Raw genomic sequence first — 19,465 nt, forward strand, 5'->3', positions numbered from 1 at the left:
AGTCTGTGCTGAACCATTTTTCTGCCTCGTCCCACTGACTTGTACCCAGTCCATATCCCTCTATACCCCTCCCATCCATAAACCTGTCCAAATTCTTCTTCCATGTTAAAATTGAGCCCAGATTACCATTTCATCTGGCAACTTGTTCCACACCCCAACTTGTGTTCAGAAACCTTTTGGTGCCCAGGTCGCTCTCCCCATGCCAGGCTCCTTTCCCCCTGTCCCGGCCCCTCTCGCCCTGTCCCAGCCCCTCCCTCCGTTCCCCGCTCCTCCCCCCCGTTCCCGGGACCCTCTCCCCAAACCCCCACCCCTCTTCCCCTGCTCCAGCCTCTCTTCCCACCAGCTCCCAAATGCTGACGCTGTGCTGGGTCCCCTCTTCCCCTGCTCCAGCCTCTCTTCCCACCAGCTCCCCAAATGCTGACGCTGTGCTGGGTGTCTATCCCCCCCACAGGTCGGTGCGTGTGAAGACCAGGACGGATGTGAACATGCGGGTTGGAATCCACAGTGGGACAGTGCTGGGAGGAGTCCTGGGCCAGAGGAACTGGCAGTACGACGTCTGGTCCACTGACGTCACCCTGGCCAACAAGATGGAGGCAGGAGGCGTCCCTGGGTATCGGCTTCCTTCACCCTGCCACAGGCCCTTCAGCCTGTCCCATCCGTGCTGGTCACTGTGACCCATCCGCACCACCATTGCCAGGGGATTGCAGTGCGGGTGCTACAGGAGGTGTTGGGGGGGGAGGTCTCCACCCAAACTCCAGCGAGGATCTACGGGTCCCTGCACATGGGGTCACCCTCAGTCACCCCCTCCCCTCTGGGTCACCTCCTCCACCCCAGGTCATCCCCTCAGTTATGCCCTCCCTCCGGGTCACCCCATCCCCTCCACCAGGACACCCCTTCCCCCCCCACTGAGTCACTTACTCCCCCCTGGGTCTCTCCCCATCCCCACAGGGTCAGTTTCACCCCTCCCCCAGGTCACTCCCTTTGAGTTACTCCCCCTGTCCAAGATTACACCAGGGAGCGTGGGCTGTGGGAGTGGAGAGTGTTTGGGGGGTGTGTGGGGGTGGGGGTGACGAACCCTGTTTCTCTGCCCAGGAGGGTACACATCTCTGAGACCACGCGGGACTGTCTGCACGGTGAGTTTGACCTGGAGCCGGGCGAGGGCGCCCTGCGGGACGAGTACCTGCGGCAGAGGGGGATCCGCACTTATCTGGTGGTGGTGCCGCATGTCACCCAGAACAGGACCCACGTCAATGGTGTGGTGAGGCCCGTCCTGGAACTTCCCCTCCTACCTCCCCTCCTCCTTTCCACCCACCCACATCCCTACCCCCATCTCCATCTCCGTCCCTGTCTTCATTCCCGTCACCTGTCTTTGTCCCCACCCTATCTCCATTCCCTCTGTCTCTGTCCCCACCCATCGTCTCCCATCTCCAACCCAGTCTCTGTCCCCACCCACTCCCAGTCTCTGTTCCCCATCTCTGTTCCCCACCCCCACTGTTTCAGTTCCCCCCCCATCTCCATCCCTTCCTGTCCCCAAACCCCCCACCCACCGTTGGACCAAATCTAAATAGGTCATATGCATAAAATGGTAGGCTATTGAGGAGTGCAGAGCAACAAAGGGATTTAGGAGTTGTGGTAAATAGTACCCTCAAGGCTGATACTCAGGGAGATGGTGTGGTGAAGAAGGCATTTGGAATGTTGGCCTTCATCAATCGGAGTATTGAATTCAAGAGTAGGGAGGTTATGATGAAATTGTACAAGGCATTGGTGAGGCCAAATTTGGAGTACTGTGTACAGTTTTGGTCACCCAATTATAGGAAAGATATAAACAAAATAGAGAGTGCAGAGAAGGTTCACGAGAATGTTGACAGGATTTCAGGGTCTGAGTTCCAGGGAAAGGTTGTGCAGACTGGGGCTTTTTTCTCTGGAGCATAGAAGATTGAGAGGGGACTTGATAGAGGTGTTTAAGATTTTAAAAAGCACAGACAGAGTAAATGTGGATAGGCTTTTTCAATTAAGAGTGGGGAGATTCAAACTAGAGGGCATGGTTTAAGATTGAAGGGGGAAAATTATAAGGGGAACATGAGGGGAAATTTCTTTACGCAGAGGGTGGTGGGGATGTGGAATGAGCTTCCGGCAGACGTGGTCGAGGCGGGATCATTGGTTACATTTAAGGAAAGACTGGATCGTTACATGGATGGGAGGGGACTAGAGGGGTATGGACCGGGTGCTGGTCAGTGGGACTAGGAGGGTGGGGATTTGCTACGGCATGGACTAGTAGGGCCGAACTGGCCTGTTCTGTGCTGTAAGTGGTTATATGGTAATATGGTGACCAATCACCTCTCTTCGCTCTCTCCCAGAACCACTCCCTGGCCTCATCCAATGGGAACTCGCCTCTGCTGATTGATACCACATCTGACCGCGGAGGCATCCAATCACCCTGTTCCAGCCCTGATGATCTCACGGACACGGACACACAGGTCAGTGCTGGCTGGGAGAATTTGGGGAATAGTGATCCTAGCAGCAGTAGGTTGGTGAATGGAAAGGGAAAGGGGGGTGGGGGAGGCCAGCTGAAGGGGAAGAGAATGGCCCAGGTCACTGGACCTTTCCATTTACCGAGGGAGAAGAGGAATGAAACAAATCCAGATGTTGCTGGTCCAGATATACGCACAAGGCCACAAGATGCAGGAGCAGAAATTGGCCATTCAGCCCATCGAGTCTGCCCCGCCATTAAATCATGAGCTGATCCATTTCCCCACTCAGCCACACTGTCCGGCCTTCTCCACATAACCTTTGGTGCCCAGGCTAATCAAGAACTGATTGATCTCTGCCTTAAATACACCAAATGACCCGACCTCCACAACCCTTTGTGGCGACAAATTCCACAGATACACCTACTTCCAACATATCTCCGTTCTAAGTAGACACCCTTCAATCCTGAAGTTGTTCCCTCTTGTCCTAGACTCTCCCACTGTGGGGAACAACCTTTCTACATTTACTTTGCCCACACCTTTCAACATTCCAAATGTTTCAATGAGATCCCCCTCTCATTCTCCTAGGATTTGGTGGGCGGGAGTATTGGGAAAGGTGAGGGGAGTGTGGGGAAGGGTAGTTTGGTGTGAGGGGGAGAATGTGGAGGGGAGTGTGATGGAGTGAGAGTTTTGAGGAGGTGGGGAAGAGATGAGAGATGTTTGGAGAGGGGTAAGGGTGGGCAAGCGGTGTGGGAAGGGGGGATGGGGAAGAGAGGAGGGGTTCAGACCCCTGGGTATTATGGGTCCCTCACTCTCCCCTCTGGCCCCCCTGGTAGGTGGTGAACCCCTCATTCCCCAACCCGCGGAGGCGCCTGCGTTTACAGGACGTTTCCAACCGTGTGGTCAACGAGCAGAACGAACGCGAGCTGAACCGTTTACTGGACCTGGCCCTGAATGAATGGAAGAGCATACAGGCGTGAGTCCATCCCCCTCACCCTTCCCCATCGTCCATCCCCCTCACCGTTCCCCATCACCCTCCCCGTCACCCTTCCCCATCGTCCATCCCCCTCACCCTTCCCCATCGTCCATCTCCCTCCCTTCCCCCTCACCCTTCCCCATCACCCTCCCCCTCACCCTTCCCCATCACCCTCCCCCTCACCCTTCCCCCATCGTCCATCCCCTCACCCTTCCCCATCACCCTTCCCCATCGCCCTTACCCCATTGTCCTTCCCTGTTGCCTTCACCGTCACCCTCCCCCTCACCCCATTCCCTGTTACCTTTCACCAGTCTTACCCTTCCCCCCCTCCATCCTCACCCTGCCCTCCCTGTCCCATCCATCCCCCACTCAACTATTCCCAACTTTCCGCACCTGTTCCCATCCCACCCCTCCCTGTCGCACCCTGCCCCTATCCCCACCCCTCCCTGTCGCACCCTGCCCCTATCCCTACCCCTTCCTGTCGCAGCCTGTCCCTATCTCCACCCCTCCCTGTCACTCCATGCCCCTATCCCCACCCCTCCCTGTCACACCCTGCCCTTATCCCTACCCCTCCCCGTCGCTCCCTGCCCATATCCCTACCCCTCCCTGTCGCACCCTGCCCCTATTCCCAACCCTCCCCGTTGCACCCTGCCTCTATCCCCACCCCTCCCCAGATGACAGTGGAAGAATCTATAGGGATTTTTCATGGTGCCTGACAAAAGTATATTTCAGGAAGAAGCAGGACAGTGAGGGTGGGGCTGACAGCACTGGGTAATTAAGCAGATAAAGGCTTCAAATAAAAGCTCGTGTGTACGAAGTCACCAAGATCCATGGGAATCGAGAAGATTGGGAAAACTTTAAAAAGCCACAAAGGACCACAAAATGAAAAAAAGAGGGTATATTATGAGAAAAGATTTTTCACAGAGCTCAACAAAAATATATTCCTATTAAAAATAAGGGCAGTCAGAGAGGGAAGAGTCAGCCTTGGGTAACTACAGAAATAAAGGGAAGTATAAAATTAAAAACTCGTGTGTACAAAGTGGCCAGGAGTAGAGGGAAAGTGAAGGAGTGGGAAAACTTTAAAAGGACATCAACGGGAAATAAGGAAAGAGGATTCTGAAGGGAAATTAGCACAAAATATAAAAACAGGTAGCAAAAAATGTTATAAATATATAATACAGAAGAGGGTGACTCAAGTCAACAAAGTTCCCTTGGAAGACGAGAGAGGGAGATTGATATTGAGTAATGGCCGAGGCACTGAACAGATATTGTGTGTCAGTCTTCACAGTGGAAGACACGTCCAGCCAAAGAGTGAAGATGGGGATGTGAAGGGAGGTGAGGACCTCGATAAAATAATTGTTACAAAAGAGATAATGATGAGCAAACTAATGGGACTGAAAGCAGACAAATCCCCTGGTCCTGATGGGATGCGTCACAGGGAACTGAGGGAAATGGCGGGAGTTATAGTTGATGCGTTGGTCGTCATTTACCAACATTCTCTGGATTCTGGGCAGGTCCCGGCAGACTGGAAGACAGAAAATGTCACACCATTTTTTAAAAGGGATGCAGGCAGGAGACGGGTAACAATCGGCCAGTTAGCTTAACGTCTGTAGTCGGGAAAATGCTTGAAGCTGGATGAAATAGCGAGACATTTAGAATGAAAAGGTTCCATCAAGCAGACGCAGCATGGATTCAGAAAGGGCAGGTCTTGTTTGACAAACTTGCTGGAGTTCTTTGTGGAAATAATGGGTGCAGTAGATAGAGGGGAACAAGTTGATGTTGGATATTTGGATTTCCAGAAGGTGTTTGATAAGTTGCCACACAAGAAACTTATCAATAAGATGGGAATTAATAGAGCAGGGGAAGTATATTGGCATGGATTGAGGATTGGTGAACTGACAGAAGGCAGAGTGTCGGGATAAATGGGTGTTTTTCTGATTGGCAGACAGTGGGAAGTGGGGGCTGCAGGGGTCGGTGCTGGGCCCGCAGCTGTTCACCATTTACATCGATGATTTGGAAGAGGGGACAGAGGGTTTTGTCGCCAAGTTTGCGGATGAGACTAAATTGAGTGGAAAAGCAAATTGTACAGAGGATGTGGAGAGGCTGCAGAAGGATCTAGTTAAGGGAGGTGAGTGAGCAAAAGTCTGGCAGATGGAAAACAACGTTAGCAAACGCGAGGTCATCCACTTTGGTTGGAAAGATAGAACAGATTATTATTTAAATGTGAAAACTGCAGCAGGTGCAGTCATGCAGAAGGACTTGGGAGGGCTTGTGCATGGATCACAAAAGGTTGGGTTGCAGGTACAACAGGTTATTAAGAAGATAAATGGAGCGTTGGCCTCCATCGCCAGAGGAATTGAATTCAAGAGCAGGGAAGGTCACGCTGCAACTGTACAAGGTACTGGTGAGGCTGCACCTGGAGAACTGTGTGCAGTCTGGCCTCCAGACTTGAGGAAGGAGATACTGGCCTTGGAGGCTGTCTAGAGAAGGTTCATTCACCAAGTTGATCCTGGAGGTGAGGGGGTTAACCTACGAGCAGAGACTAAATCGTCTGAGATTAAACTCACTCAAATTCACAAGAATGAGAAGAGATATGGTTAGGAGGTTTCTTTGGAATGGTAAGGTACCAAGGATCTCTGGAAAAATTAACATGGGATTATAGTCTGGGCGGATTGGGATTGCTGGACTTCAAAAAATATTATTGGGCGGCTCAGTCGATAGACATCACCTCCCTTTTTCAGGGAGGAGATGTACCATCCTGGGCACAAATTGATCAGCACCTGGTGGGCGAGAAGATAGCAGAGGATTTTATTTATAAATAGGACATTAAATTGTTGACAGGGAAGAAAGGCAGCCCCATATTAAAACAAGTGATTAGTATCTCGGCCAAAATCAACCAGTATTTGAATATTAAGATGGGGCTGTCACCAAAAACGCCCTTGACTCCGATAAATTAATATCACTGACAGTGTGTAACAAGATTCTGGACAACTGGCTCCGTAATGGAGTCAGATGTATAGAGGACTGTTACGAGCAAGGGCAGTTAATGTCATTTGAGCAGCTTAAAAATAAATATGATTTACTGAATAAAGCATTCAAATAAGGCATTTTCTATGGGGCGTATTAGGTCCGGGTACGGTCCTACCTCATTGCAGTAACATAGAGGCCCTGATTTGAAGGGGGATCGGCAAGAAATTTATTTCAGCAATGAATTTATTACCTGTTCCAGTCAGAGGGACCCAAACTGGGCCTTCACAGGTCGAGAGAAAGATGGGAATCGGACTTGGGTATTACAACTGATGAGAGGTGCTGGTCTGACCTGGTACAGGCTGGTCCAGTATAACATTTTGCACCAGTTGTACATAACGCCGCAGAAAATCCATAGATCAAAGCCAGAACACCTGGACAAACGCTTCAAATGTGGAGTTGCAGCCGGGATGTTTGTACTTGCAATCTGGTCGTGTGCCAAGGTGAGGCCCTTTTGGGTGAATCTAGGCCAAGTCCTGGGAAAAAATTATTGGTAAGCAGTTCCTTCAGGACCCAGAGGTGTTCCTGCTGGGGAATATAATGGACATCAGGCTAACAATGAAGCTGTCCAAGTTTCAAATCCAATTTGTGTTAATCGCATTGGCGGTGGCCAGGAAGTCCGACTCTATTCTCAGTATCAAGCGATGGAACAAGGAAATGCAAAGTTGCATTCCCCTGGAGAAAATAACCTACAATCTGAGAAACAAGTACAGCACCTTTCGGAAGATTTGGCAGCCATAGATGCATGGGAGTGATTGTTTTACCGTTCTCTGCTGTGGCTCCCTCTCTCCCGCACTGATCCCGATCAGGGAAAGTCAGGAATGAGCCCCGACCCAGAAGCCACCCGTTGAGCTGTGATGGTCCCTGTTTCTTTTCTCGTTTCTTTTTATTATTCATTTCCTTAATGTTATTGTTATCGACATTGGAGCATGAACAAATTGTTTAGTTTTATAGGTGGGGGACAGGGGTGGGGGAGGGGGGTAGGGGGAGGGGGCTGGGGGGAGGGGGGTGGGCAATGATGCGGGCTTGTATATATAGTCAGAGAGAAAAGGAATATATGTACATGTATACGAGATTGTGAACTGCCATCGTTGGCAGATTACCGTTACACAGGTCGGACCAGCACCTCTCATCAGTTGTAATACCCATGTCCGATTCCCATCTTTCTCTCGACCTGTGAAGGCCCAGTTTGGGTCCCTCTGACTGGAACAGGTAATAAATTCATTGCTGAAATAAATTTCTTGCCGATCCCCCTTCAAATCAGGGCCTCTATGTTACTGCAATGAGGTAGGACCGTACCCGGACCTAATACGCCCCATAGAAAATGCCTTATTTGAATGCTTTATTCAGTAAATCATATTTATTTTTAAGCTGCTCAAATGACATTAACTGCCCTTGCTCGTAACAGTCCTCTATACATGTGACTCCATTACGGAGCCAGTTGTCCAGAATCTTGTTACACACTGTCAGTGATATTAATTTATCGGAGTCAAGGCGTTTTTGGTGACAGCCCCATCTTAATATCCAAATACTGGTTGATTTTGGCCCAGATACTTTTTAATATGGGGCTGCCCTTCTTCCCTGTCAACAATTTAATGTCCCATTTATAAATAAAATCCTCTGCTATTTTCTCGCCCACCAGGTGCTGATCAATTTGTGCCCAGGATGGTACATCTCCTCCCTGAAAAAGGGAGGTGATATCTATCGACTGAGCCGCCCAATAATATTTTTTGAAGTCCAGCAATCTCAATCCGCCCAGACTATAATCCCATGTTAATTTAATGCAAGGTACAGGCTGGTCCAGTATACCTTTTTGCACCAGTTGTACTTAACGCCGCAGAAAATCCATAAATCAAAGCCAGAACACCTGGACAAATGCTTCAAGTGTGGAGTTGCAGCCAGGATGTTTGTACATGCAACTTGGTCGTGTGCCAAGGTGAGGCCCTTTTGGGTGGATCTAGGCCAAGTCCTGGGAAAAAATTATTGGTAAGCAGTTCCTTCAGGACCCAGAGGTGTTCCTGCTGGGGAATATAATGGACATAAAAGGCTAACAATGAAGCTGTCCAAGTTTCAAATCCAATTTGTGTTAATCGCATTGGCGGTGGCCAGGAAGTCCGACTCTATTCTTAGTATTCTGGTTAACCGTTAACCAATAGAAGGCAGAGAGTTGGGTAGAGGGGCGGTTCTCTGGTTGGCAATCGGTGGTGAGTGGGTTCTGGTTGGCAATCAGTGGTGAGTGGGGTGCTGTAGGGATCGGTTCACGATATACTGTACATGAACAACCTGGAAGAGGGGACAGAGTGTCATGCATCTAAGTTTATTCTTAACAGTAAATTGAGTGGAAAAGAAAATTGGCAGAGTCTGCAGGGAGATATAGACAGGTTTAAGTGAGTGGGAAGGGTCTGGCAGATGGAGAACAATGTTGGCAAATGTGAGGTTATCCACTTTGAAAGGAAAAATGGAAGATCAGATCATTATTTAAATGGCAAGTGACTGGCAGCGTGCTGTCGTGCAGAAGGACTTGGGAGTGTTTGTGCATGAATCACAGAGAAGGTTGGTTTGCAGGTGCAGCAGGTTATCGTTGCTGGAGGAATTGAATTTAGGAGCAGGGAGGTTATGCTGCAACTGTACAAGGACCTGATGAGGCCACATCTGGAGAACTGCGGCAGTTCTGGTCTCCTTACTTGAAGAAGGATGGACTGGCTTTAGAAGTGTTCACAATCACTACTCTGGAGACAAAGTCTTGGAGAACAGGTTCAGCTTTATTTCGAGTCGGGTGTCTGTGGTCTGGAGACACACCGGAGGTACAGAATCATCACTCCTTTGTACAGTCCCGGGCTCAACATCACCCCACCTTCATTTACCTTCTTCCAATCAGAATCCCAATACATTACAACGTTCTCCTTTTCCCTTCCATCAATCCAGGTATCACTCAGTTCCTCCCTCTTCATACATCGCATGTTATGTTAATTAGTTCATTCCCTCCTTAGTGGCATCTAAGTTAATATTCATGTGTCTATTAAGCAAGCGCAGTACTAGCTATAGACTACCTTAGGTCACTGTACCAGCCTGAACCAGATCCTTGCATCCTTGGGGCTCGAGATAAGAAGGGGCCCACTAGCTAGTACTGTCTACTCTCAAGCTCTAATCTTCTACTTTGGCTTGGCTTCGCAGACGAAGATTTATGGAGGGGTAATGTCCATGTCAGCTGCAGGCTTGTTTGTGGCTGACAAGTCCGATGCGGGACAGGCAGACGCGGTTGCAGCGGTTGCAAGGGAAAATTGGTTGGTTGGGGTTGGGTGTTGGGTTTTCCTCCTTTGTCTTTTGTCAGTGAGGTGGGCTCTGCGGTCTTCTTCAAAGGAGGTTGCTGCCCGCTGAACGGTGAGGCGCCAAGATGTACGGTTTGAGGCGATATCAGCCCACTGGCAGAGGTCAATGTGGCAGGCACCAAGAGATTTCTTTAGGCAGTCCTTGTACCTCTTCTTTGGTGTACCTCTGTCTCGGTGGCCAGTGGAGAGCTCGCCATATAACACGATCTTGAGAAGGCGATGGTCCTCCATTCTGGAGACGTGACCTACCCAGCGCAGTTTGATCTTCAGCAGCGTGGACTCGATGCTGTCGACCTCTGCCATCTCGAGTACTTCGATGTTGGTGATGAAGTCGCTCCAATGAATGTTGAGGATGGAGCGGAGACAACGCTGGTGGAAGCGTTCTAGGAGCCGTAGGTGATGCTACATACTTTGCATTCCACACTTTTCACATAATGGTGCGAGGTAATCACTTTCAATCACAATTCCTCCTTTTTTCTCTTTATCATGTATTTCTGATTAAACTGCATTATTGTTCACCTTTTGTTTCCTCAAATTGTTGTAATATGAGTTGAATTTGTCATTGTTCATCTGCCATGGAGTTTTTTAATACCATCTGCTTTGCTCCAGTAGCTGAACAAATTAATCTAGTGATAATACATCGTAGGATGGCTAATCAAATAAACTAGAATCATTAAACCATATATAGCAAGGTGAATTAACCATGGCCCCCAACCTCTGAAATCCAATCTCCCCATGTCCAATCACCCCATGCACCTCCTTTTTGATATTTGTCTCCAGCCTCCTGGATCTTCTCTCTATACTTTTTAATATGGACCGCCGAATCTGACTCATCCGGGACTCATCCGGGATGTATGTGCAACATTTAGAGCCGATTAAAGCTCAAGTTTCCCTTCTCTGTGCTAAAAGAAAATCAAGGGCCATGCGTTTTTGGAGGACTGTAAGTCGCTTGGCGGCCATTTCTGTAGTTATTGCCCGGACTTGGGATTGGACTTCCCCAAGCACCAGGTCCATATCATTTACTAGTTCATCTAGGGTGGCTGCAAATTCTTGAATCTCAACCCCAACTCGTGCGGCTCCATATGTCGGGAAAAACGTCCACATGAGACGATCACCTTCAGTCACCCTTCTTTTGCTTTGCCCATGGAACGAGACTAGTACAGGTAGCTGGTTAAGAACACGGACATGGGGAATTAAGTAGGCCAGGTAACAACATCCACTCCAACCTATAGGTGTGTGGGTCAATTTAAACCCTTTTGTCTGATTCCAACATTCCTTTTCCCCGGGTAACCATGAATAAATTTTACGTCCACACACCCAATATGTGCCATTTACATGGTGCGGGACTCGCAGTCGTGTGACGGTCCAATTCTGCATGCAATTGGAAACTCCTAGTTGGCTCCTCAAAAGGAAGCAACACTCCAGACTGAGTAGTTGGTGACTTTGTGGGTTTTGGTCGTATCGACCACCCTTTGTATTTATCTTCAGTGGTTGGATCACTGTTGCTGGACAAGGTATATAAGTCATGTAGGGAGAGAGGGACTGCTACTAAGGGGACTCCTGACTTGCCATGGTGTGGTATTTTCACACATATCCAACAATCTGTTTGATTTTGGTTCTTAGCATAATTAGTACATAGAGAGAGATAAAAGAATTTTTAGGTTCAACTCGCAAAACTATAATATGTATAAGTACAAATTGAAATAGTAAGCGTAAAAGTTTCATTATTGTAGTTTTCTTTTCTGTCCCTTCTTACTCCTCTTTCCTTCCTTCTGTGGCTGGTGGTGGATCCACTGGTCCCTTTATTCTTGAAGCGTGTGTCCACCTTTTTTCCTTTGTTCGGACCATTGTTTCTGTGGTCAAAGTACCAGATATGGTCTGTTCCACCGGGGCTGAAGCTTTTCTTCTTTCCAGGATTTGATCAGGACCCAGTCACCAGCATTCACAGAGTGGATAGAGAAATCCAGAGGAGGGCTCTGCGCCAGCAGACCCTTAGCTTTTAAATCTGCAAGAGAAAGCCAGAAAATAGTTCCTTAAAAACACATCATTACTTTCAACTGTAGGTATTCCTTCTACCCGCCCCAAATAAGAGAGTCCAAATAACATCTCGTAAGGGGATATTCTAATGTCTTGTCGTGGGGCTGTCCGAATTCTGAGAAGAGCTATCGGTAAGTTCCCCTTCTGATGTCCTGGAACATGTACTATGGGAATTCTTTCTGGTTTGATTAATGCTTCTAAAGTCTTTTCAATTAGTTGCTCATGAGCCAGTTCTTTTCCTCTTGCTGTTATCATCCCCCGTTCTTTCCAAATTTTCCCAAATGTGTGTACCACTCCAAACACATATTTTGAATTTGTATATATGGTACCTTCCTGCCCTTCCAACAGTTCCAGGGCTCTCATTAGGGCATACAACTCATAGGACTGAGCAGACCAGCTGCCGGGCAGATGCCCTGTTTCCACTTCGATTCCAGTAACTCCATCAACGATAGCATATCCACTCTATCTCTTCCCATCTATACAGCTTGACGATCTATCAATGAACCACCATTGTCCTTCCGAGAGGGGCTCCTCTTCTAAGTCATCTCGACTTTTCATTTGCATCTTGACCACCTCGCTACAGTTGTGCCCTGAGTCCTCTGGTTCTTTATCTTCTCCTGACGAGTACAGGAACTGTGAAAGGATCAGACTTTTATCTGTACAAATCGTTGTCTTTTTCCATTAAGATTGCCTCATACTTTAAAATTCTCGAGTCTGTCAGCCATCTGTGAGACTTCTGAGTTAAAATGATTCTGACAGTGTGGGGAGTGAATACAACCAGACTCCCTCCAAAGGTAAATTTTCGGCTTTCTTCCACTAATATTGCCGTGGCCGCTACTGCTTGAATGCCTTCTGGCCACCTCATGATTCTGGGTCCAGCATTTTTGAGAGATATGCCACAGGTTGCCTCTGGCCTCCTTTTCTGAACTAGCATTCCCAAAGCTATCCCTTTTTCCACATTAACAAACAAGTGGAAAGGCTGATTAATATCAGCCAAAGCCAGGACCGGAGCATTAATCAAGTCTTTCTTCAAGCGATTAAATTCCTGCTGCTCCTCTAGGTTCCACTCCACATTTTCTTTTTCGCTTCCCAGTTTTTCATATAAGAATCAGACTTTCTGTGCATATCTATCTATCCACAGTCGGCGATACCCAATTAATCCGAGAACTTCCTTATCTCTTGATTTTTAGGTATAGACGGACCGCCAATTCGTTCAGGTCCGATTCTCTTTTTTCCCTTGACTAATCAAGTGTCTCAAATACCTTACTTCCTGTTCCATGAATTGCAGTTTGTTCTTAGAAACTCTTAACCCTTTCTCTCCCAAGAAGTTTAGCAACTCAATGGTGGATTTACGAATTTCATTTTCCTTTGATCCTGAAATCAACAGGTCGTCTACATACTGCATTAACTGTTCCTGTCATGCTTGGGTGTTCTTCTAATACTTGCCCAAATAGATTGGGAGATTCTGTAAACCCTTGAGGGAGGACTGTCCATCGATACTGCTGTTTTCTTCCCGAGTGAGGGTCAAATGCAAACAATTCCCGACTATTCTCATCCAAGGGGCAACTCCAAAAAGCATCTTTCAAATCTATAACACTAAACCACTCGTGTTCCGAGGGAATTCGATTCAATATGTTATAGGGGTTTGGGACTACTGGATGTCGTGTCTGAACAATCTTATTTAATTCTCGTAGATCCTGGACCAAGTGGAAAGTCCCATCCGTTTTCCGTACAGGGAGGACAGGGGTGTTATAAGGGGAGATGCAACTTTCTAGTATTTCATCTCGCAGCAAATTTTCAATTACCGGCTGAAGGCCTCTTCATCCTTCTACCGAAATAAGATACTGTTTCACCCGCACTGGTTGGAACCCCTCTTTTAGGGTTATTTTGAGTGGGGTTGTTTACAATCCTCCCCTGTTTCCCTCAACAGGTACAATTTCACCATTATACGTCCTTCCACTGGAGCGGTACTGACTCCTAGTCTAATTTCCAGATCTCATCCCATCAGATTTACCCCAGCTTGAGGAACCAGAATCAGGTCTTGAATTGCCTCCCTGCCTACTTCAAACAGACCCCCTTGAACAGAGGGGTCTTCATGTCTCTCCCCCCTACTTCTGATACCTTTAATTGTGGATTAGTGAATCTAACTCCCTCTGGTATAACGTTCAATGATGATCTAGTGGCCTCTGTGTCCACCAGAAAAACGGCATCCTCTTTGTTGGGTCCCACCTGGAAGAAACCCCTGATCCCTTTAATCCTCCCCAAAAGTCATCAGAAGGATCGCTTCCCTTCCCTCTTTAATTCGGGACATTCCTGTTTGAAATGTCCCACTTTCCCACAATAGTAACCCCCTGCCTGCTGGGGTTCCCCAAAACTCAACTACATCAACATAATCACAACCGGAACATTTCCATCGCTCAATTTCTCTATCAGAGGCGTCCCTCTGGTGGAGTCTAATCTCCTGGATGGAAGGTATAAGGCTCGTTGAGGAGGACTCATGTTGAACTAAATCTTTGGGGTTCCAATCCTGATAAACCCTTTAGATACTTTATTTGCTGCCTCATTAAGTTACAAAATCACATCTTCATCATGGGTATGTGGTCAACTTTAAACTGCAAACAAATTGGTATCTTGTGTGGCCCCTTTAATAGTATTTCTGGCTGTCTTCGTTCTGTCTGCTCTGTCCTATTCTGAACAAACTGGCTGTATTATCTCTTCTTATGGGCTTCCTGCCAATTTGCCCGCTGGTATCTTATGTTTTTCTGCTGGGTTCTCTCTGTCCTCACTGAGAACAGCTTAATTTTTAAACTGTGCCAATGGAGACAAACGTGTTTGAACAAAAGCTTCTCGAATTTTCCACAGACTTTAAATCTTCACTTCTTTGTTACAGGGAAAGGTTGTGCAGACTGGGGCTTTTTTCTCTGGAGCGTAGAAGATTGAGAGGGGACTTGATAGAGGTTTTTAAGATTTTGAAAGGGACAGACAGAGTAAATGTGGATAGGCTTTTTCAATTAAGAAAGGGGGAGATTCAAACTAGAGGACATGGTTTAAGATTGAAGGGGGAAAATTATAAGGGGAACATGAGGGGAAATTTCTTTACGCAGAGGGTGGTGGGGATGTGGAATGAGCTTCCGGCAGACGTGGTCGAGGCGGGATCATTGGTTACATTTAAGGAAAGACTGGATCATTACATGGATAGGAGGGGACTAGAGGGGTATGGACCGGGTGCTGGTCAGTGGGACTAGGAGGGTGGGGATTTGCTACGGCATGGACTAGTAGGGCCGAACTGGCCTGTTCTGTGCTGTAAGTGGTTATATGGTTATATGGAAAGGCTGGATAATTACACGAAGGGAGAGGATTGGAGGGGTATGGACCAGGTGCTGGTCAGTGGGACTAGGAGGGTGGGGATTTGCTACGGCATGGACTGGTAGGGCCGAACTGGCCTGTTCTGTGCTGTCAGTGGTTATGTGGTTACAGTGGCTGGATGATTTATCATGGCTCTGGGTTCAAGCATTAACAGGATCCGAAAATACTTTGGGTATTGCTGGCTAGGGGTCTAGATACAGGCAGATGATGTGCTAGTGGTGGTCCTTAGGGGCTCCCCGAGGAGTACTCGGGGTCACTTGTCTCTCCCTCCTCCATCAGCCTTAGGACTTCCATTTGACTACGTCGTTTTTGTTTATCCTCCTGTGCAGGAGGTTTCCTCCTACCTACCCTTTGCTTTTTTCCTGTCCTGATTTTTCCTGTTCTGCTCCTTTCTATGTGCACATTCTTTCTGAAGGACATGCATAGGTTTACTGTCCCGCCTTCTGCCAGTTTTATAGCGTTAGTTTGGCAACCTGCAAGCCTATCTCTTTTCTTGTGCTAACAGGCACCACTTTTCAATGAGCTCTTTAATGAATTCATCATCCCAAGTACCCCCCCCCCCCAACGAACTCTCTTACCTGTAGGTGTTCCTCTGGAGGGATGTCACCAGGATCCTGGTGATCCTCCCCTCCCCTCTCACTGTCATACAGTGGGGGCAGGTGCTTCAAAGGATCCCAGGGAGGTCCGTCTTCCTCCTCATTTTTTTCACAGCAACCTTAAACAATTCAGTCACTTGGATCCAACACGATGCATAATCTGAATCCTCCAGGTCTGGAGGACTTCTTTCATTTACGAATAAATTTAATTTCTGACATATCCAATCTTCATCTGACCCCAGTGGGAGCCACCAAACCGAAGACCCCAGAATCCGAGTCTGAGGCCATTTGTAATAACAAAATGTTATCATAATTTCCTTAGTCTTTCCCTGACCCCAGTTTCCTACCATCCGCCCCAACGGACTATTGGGGAGAATGTCAATCCCGGGACCCCCACCCTGGAGTCTCTTCTTCTCTCGGGTTCTCTTATAACCCAAATCCCTGTCAGATCACTCACTCCTGACAGAATTCCGGTCGCCTGAGTAGTACTTAATAGTCAATTTTTCTTATCTGGGTCTCGTGCACGAGAATTGCCCCGACCGATCCACTCCTCCTACCGGAGTCCCTTTGCTCTGTTATACTCCCTCTACTGGAGCTTTTCCTAGGTCCTGTTCTCCAGAGTCTCCTGTCCAGATATCACTCACTCAAACTGCTGATGGCAAGCAAGGAAATCGGAGACCACTGAAATCAGTGGGGTGCACCTTCTCGTCCTTCAATAGCCATTCGCCAAGCGGTGGGAGTTGAGGATCCCAGACAAGCCCCCAAACCTGTGAAATATAAAGTGTTCACAATCACTACTCTGGAGACAAAGTCTTGGAGAACAGGTTCAGCTTTATTTCGAGTCGGGTGTCTCTGGTCTGGAGACACACCGGAGGTACAAATCATCCTTTGTACAGTCCTGGGCTCAATATCACCCCACCTTCAATTACCTTCTTCCAATCAGAATCCCAATACATTACAACATTCTCCTTTTCCCTTCCATCAATACAGGTATCACTCAGTTCCTCCCTCTTTATACTTCGCATATTATGTTAATTTTGAGAGTGCAAAAGCTTTATGTTCCTGTTAGGTTAAAAGGAGGGGCAAAAGGTTTGAGAGAGCCGTGGTTTTCAAGGAATAATGGAAACTTGGTTCGAAGAAAGAGGGAGGCGTACATTAGATATAAGAAGCATGGAGTTAAGGAGATGTTTGAAAGATACATTGAATGTAAGAGGAATCTTAAGAGAGGAATTAGGAAAGCTAAAAGAAGGTACGAGAAAACTATGGCAAGCAGGGTGAAAACTAATCCAAAAGAGTTCTACAAATATGTTAATGGTAAATTAATGGACCAAAATTGGTCCCTTAGAAAATCAGAGCAGAAAACTGTGTGTGGAGCCTAGAGAAATGGGGGAGATATTGAACAGTTTCTTTTCTTCGGTATTCACTAAGGAGAAGGATATTGGGAGATGTGAGATAAAAAAAGCAAATTGGGTAAATATGGGGAATATAGAGATTACAAAAGGTGTAGTTTTAAGGCTTTTGAAGAATATAAAGGTGGATAAGTCTCCGGGACCAGACGGGATCTTCCCCAGGACATTGAGAGAAGTGAAGGAGGAAATAGCAGAGGCTCTGGCGGTAATTTTCCAAATGTCATTAGATATGGGGATAGTGCCGGAGGATTGGCGCATCGCGCATGTGGTTCCGTTATTTTAAAAGGGTTCAAGGAGGAAGCCTGGCAACTATCGGCCTGTAAGTTTGACGTCTGTGGTAGGTAAGTTAATGGAGAAAATTCTTAGAGATAGTACTTATAAACATCTGGATAGACAGGGTCTGATCAGGAGCACTCAACATGGATTTGTGGGAGGAAGGTCATGTTTGACCAATCTGATTGAATTTTTTGAAGAGGTGACTAGGAATATGGATGAGGGTAGTGCAGTGGATGTTGTCTATATGGACTTCAGTAAGGCCTTCGATAAGGTACCACATGGAAGGTTAATTAAGAAGGTGCAGTCTTTAGGTATAAATTTTGAGATAGTCAAATGGATTGAACATTGGCTGAAAGGGAGAGGCCAGAGAGTGGTAGTGGATAATTGTCTGTCAGGTTGGAGGCCGGTGACCAGTGGTGTGCCTCAAGGATCTGTATTGGGCCCATTGTTGTTCGTTATATACATTAATGATCTAGATGATGGGGTGGTGAATTGGATTAGTAAATATGCAGACGATACTAAGATAGGTGGAATAGTGGATAATGAAGAAGGTTTTCAAGGATTGCAGAGGGATTTGGGCTGCTTAGAAAAGTGGGCTGAAAAATGGCAGATGGAATTTAATGCTGATAAGTGTGAGGTGCTTCATTTTGGTAAGAAGAATCAGAATAGGACATACGTGGTAAATGGGAGAGCATTGAGGAATACAGAATAGCAGAAAGATTTAGGAGTGACGGTACATCGTTCCCTGAAGGTAGAAACTCACGTGAATAGGGTGGTGAAGAAGGCTTTTAGTATGCTGGCCTTTATCAATCATTGCATGGAATATAGGAGTTGGGAGGTGATGTTGAGATTGTATAAGATGTTGGTGCGGCCTCATTTGGAGTTCTGTGTGCAGTTCTGGTCGCCTAATTAGAGGAAGGATATAAACAGAGTGGAGCGAGTGCAGAGAAGGTTTACCAGAATGTTACCTGGGTTTAAGCATCTAGGGTATAGGGAGAGATTGGACAGATTAGGTCTTTATTCTTTGGAGCGTAGAAGGTTGAGAGGGGATTTGATAGAAGTATTTAAGATTATGAAAGGGATAGACAGAGTGGATGTGGATAGACTATTTCCGTTAAGAGGAGGAAAGATTAAAACAAGAGGACATGAGTTAAGAATTAAGGGGCAGAGGTTTAGAGGTAACATGAGGGGGAACTTCTTTACTCAGAGAGTGGTAGCCGTGTGGAATGATCTTCCGGGAGAAATAGTGGCGGCGGAGTCAATTGTATTATTTAAGAAAAGGTTGGACAGGTATATGGATGAGAAGAAGATTGAGGGTTATGGGCATTGTGCAGGGAGGTGGGACTAGAAAGGGGTGTTTGGTTCGGTGCGGACTAGAAGGGCCTAATGGCCTGTTTCCGTGCTGTAATTGTTATGTTATGTTATGTTATGTTAATTAGTTCATTCCCTCCTTAGGGGCGTCTAAATTAATATTCATGTGTCTATTAAGCAAGCACAGTACTAGCTATAGACTACCTTAGTTCACTGTACCAGCCTGGACCAGATCCTTGCATCCTTGGGGCTCGAGATAAGAAGGGGCCCACTAGCTAGTAGATTTAGGATGGAGATGAGGAGAGTCTGCTTTTCCCAAAGGGGGGTGAATCTATGGAATCTGTGGGGCAGGGTGGGGTAGGTGCGGACAGGATGAGGGAAGGTGGGGGAGGGGTGAAAAGGGTGAGGGAGGGTGGACAGGGTAAGGGAGGGGTGGACGGGATGGAGCAGGTGGGGGGGGGTGGGGGGGGTGAGACAGGGTGGGTGGAGGGTGGATGGGGTAGGGGATTGGGTCCATTACTGTTTGTCATATACATTAATGATCTGGATGATGGGGTGGGAAATTGGATTAGTACCTTTGCAGATGATACTAAGATAGGTGGAGCTGTGGATAGTGAAGGGTTTCAAACCTTGCATAGGGATTTAGGCCAATTAGAAGAATGGGCTAAAA

General features: G+C 47.3%; 1 protein-coding gene across 3 annotated transcripts in view; it reads left to right on the forward strand.

Annotated features, from left to right (window-relative positions):
- adcy3a (adenylate cyclase 3a) overlaps positions 1 to 19,465 on the forward strand; it is a 163,567-nt gene that overhangs the window by 65,454 nt on the left and 78,648 nt on the right. For 2 of the 3 annotated variants that reach the window (XM_069930586.1, XM_069930587.1), the window contains exons 6-9: positions 452 to 610; positions 1,093 to 1,258; positions 2,358 to 2,477; positions 3,305 to 3,444. In XM_069930586.1, the coding sequence (XP_069786687.1) occupies positions 452 to 610; positions 1,093 to 1,258; positions 2,358 to 2,477; positions 3,305 to 3,444 (585 nt within the window). The remainder of the gene's footprint in view (positions 1 to 451; positions 611 to 1,092; positions 1,259 to 2,357; positions 2,478 to 3,304; positions 3,445 to 19,465) is intronic. The other variant, XM_069930588.1, reaches the window with a different exon arrangement.

This window comes from Narcine bancroftii, chromosome 4, assembly GCF_036971445.1.
Source record: "Narcine bancroftii isolate sNarBan1 chromosome 4, sNarBan1.hap1, whole genome shotgun sequence".
In the NCBI taxonomy this organism is placed as follows: Eukaryota; Metazoa; Chordata; class Chondrichthyes; order Torpediniformes; family Narcinidae; genus Narcine; species Narcine bancroftii.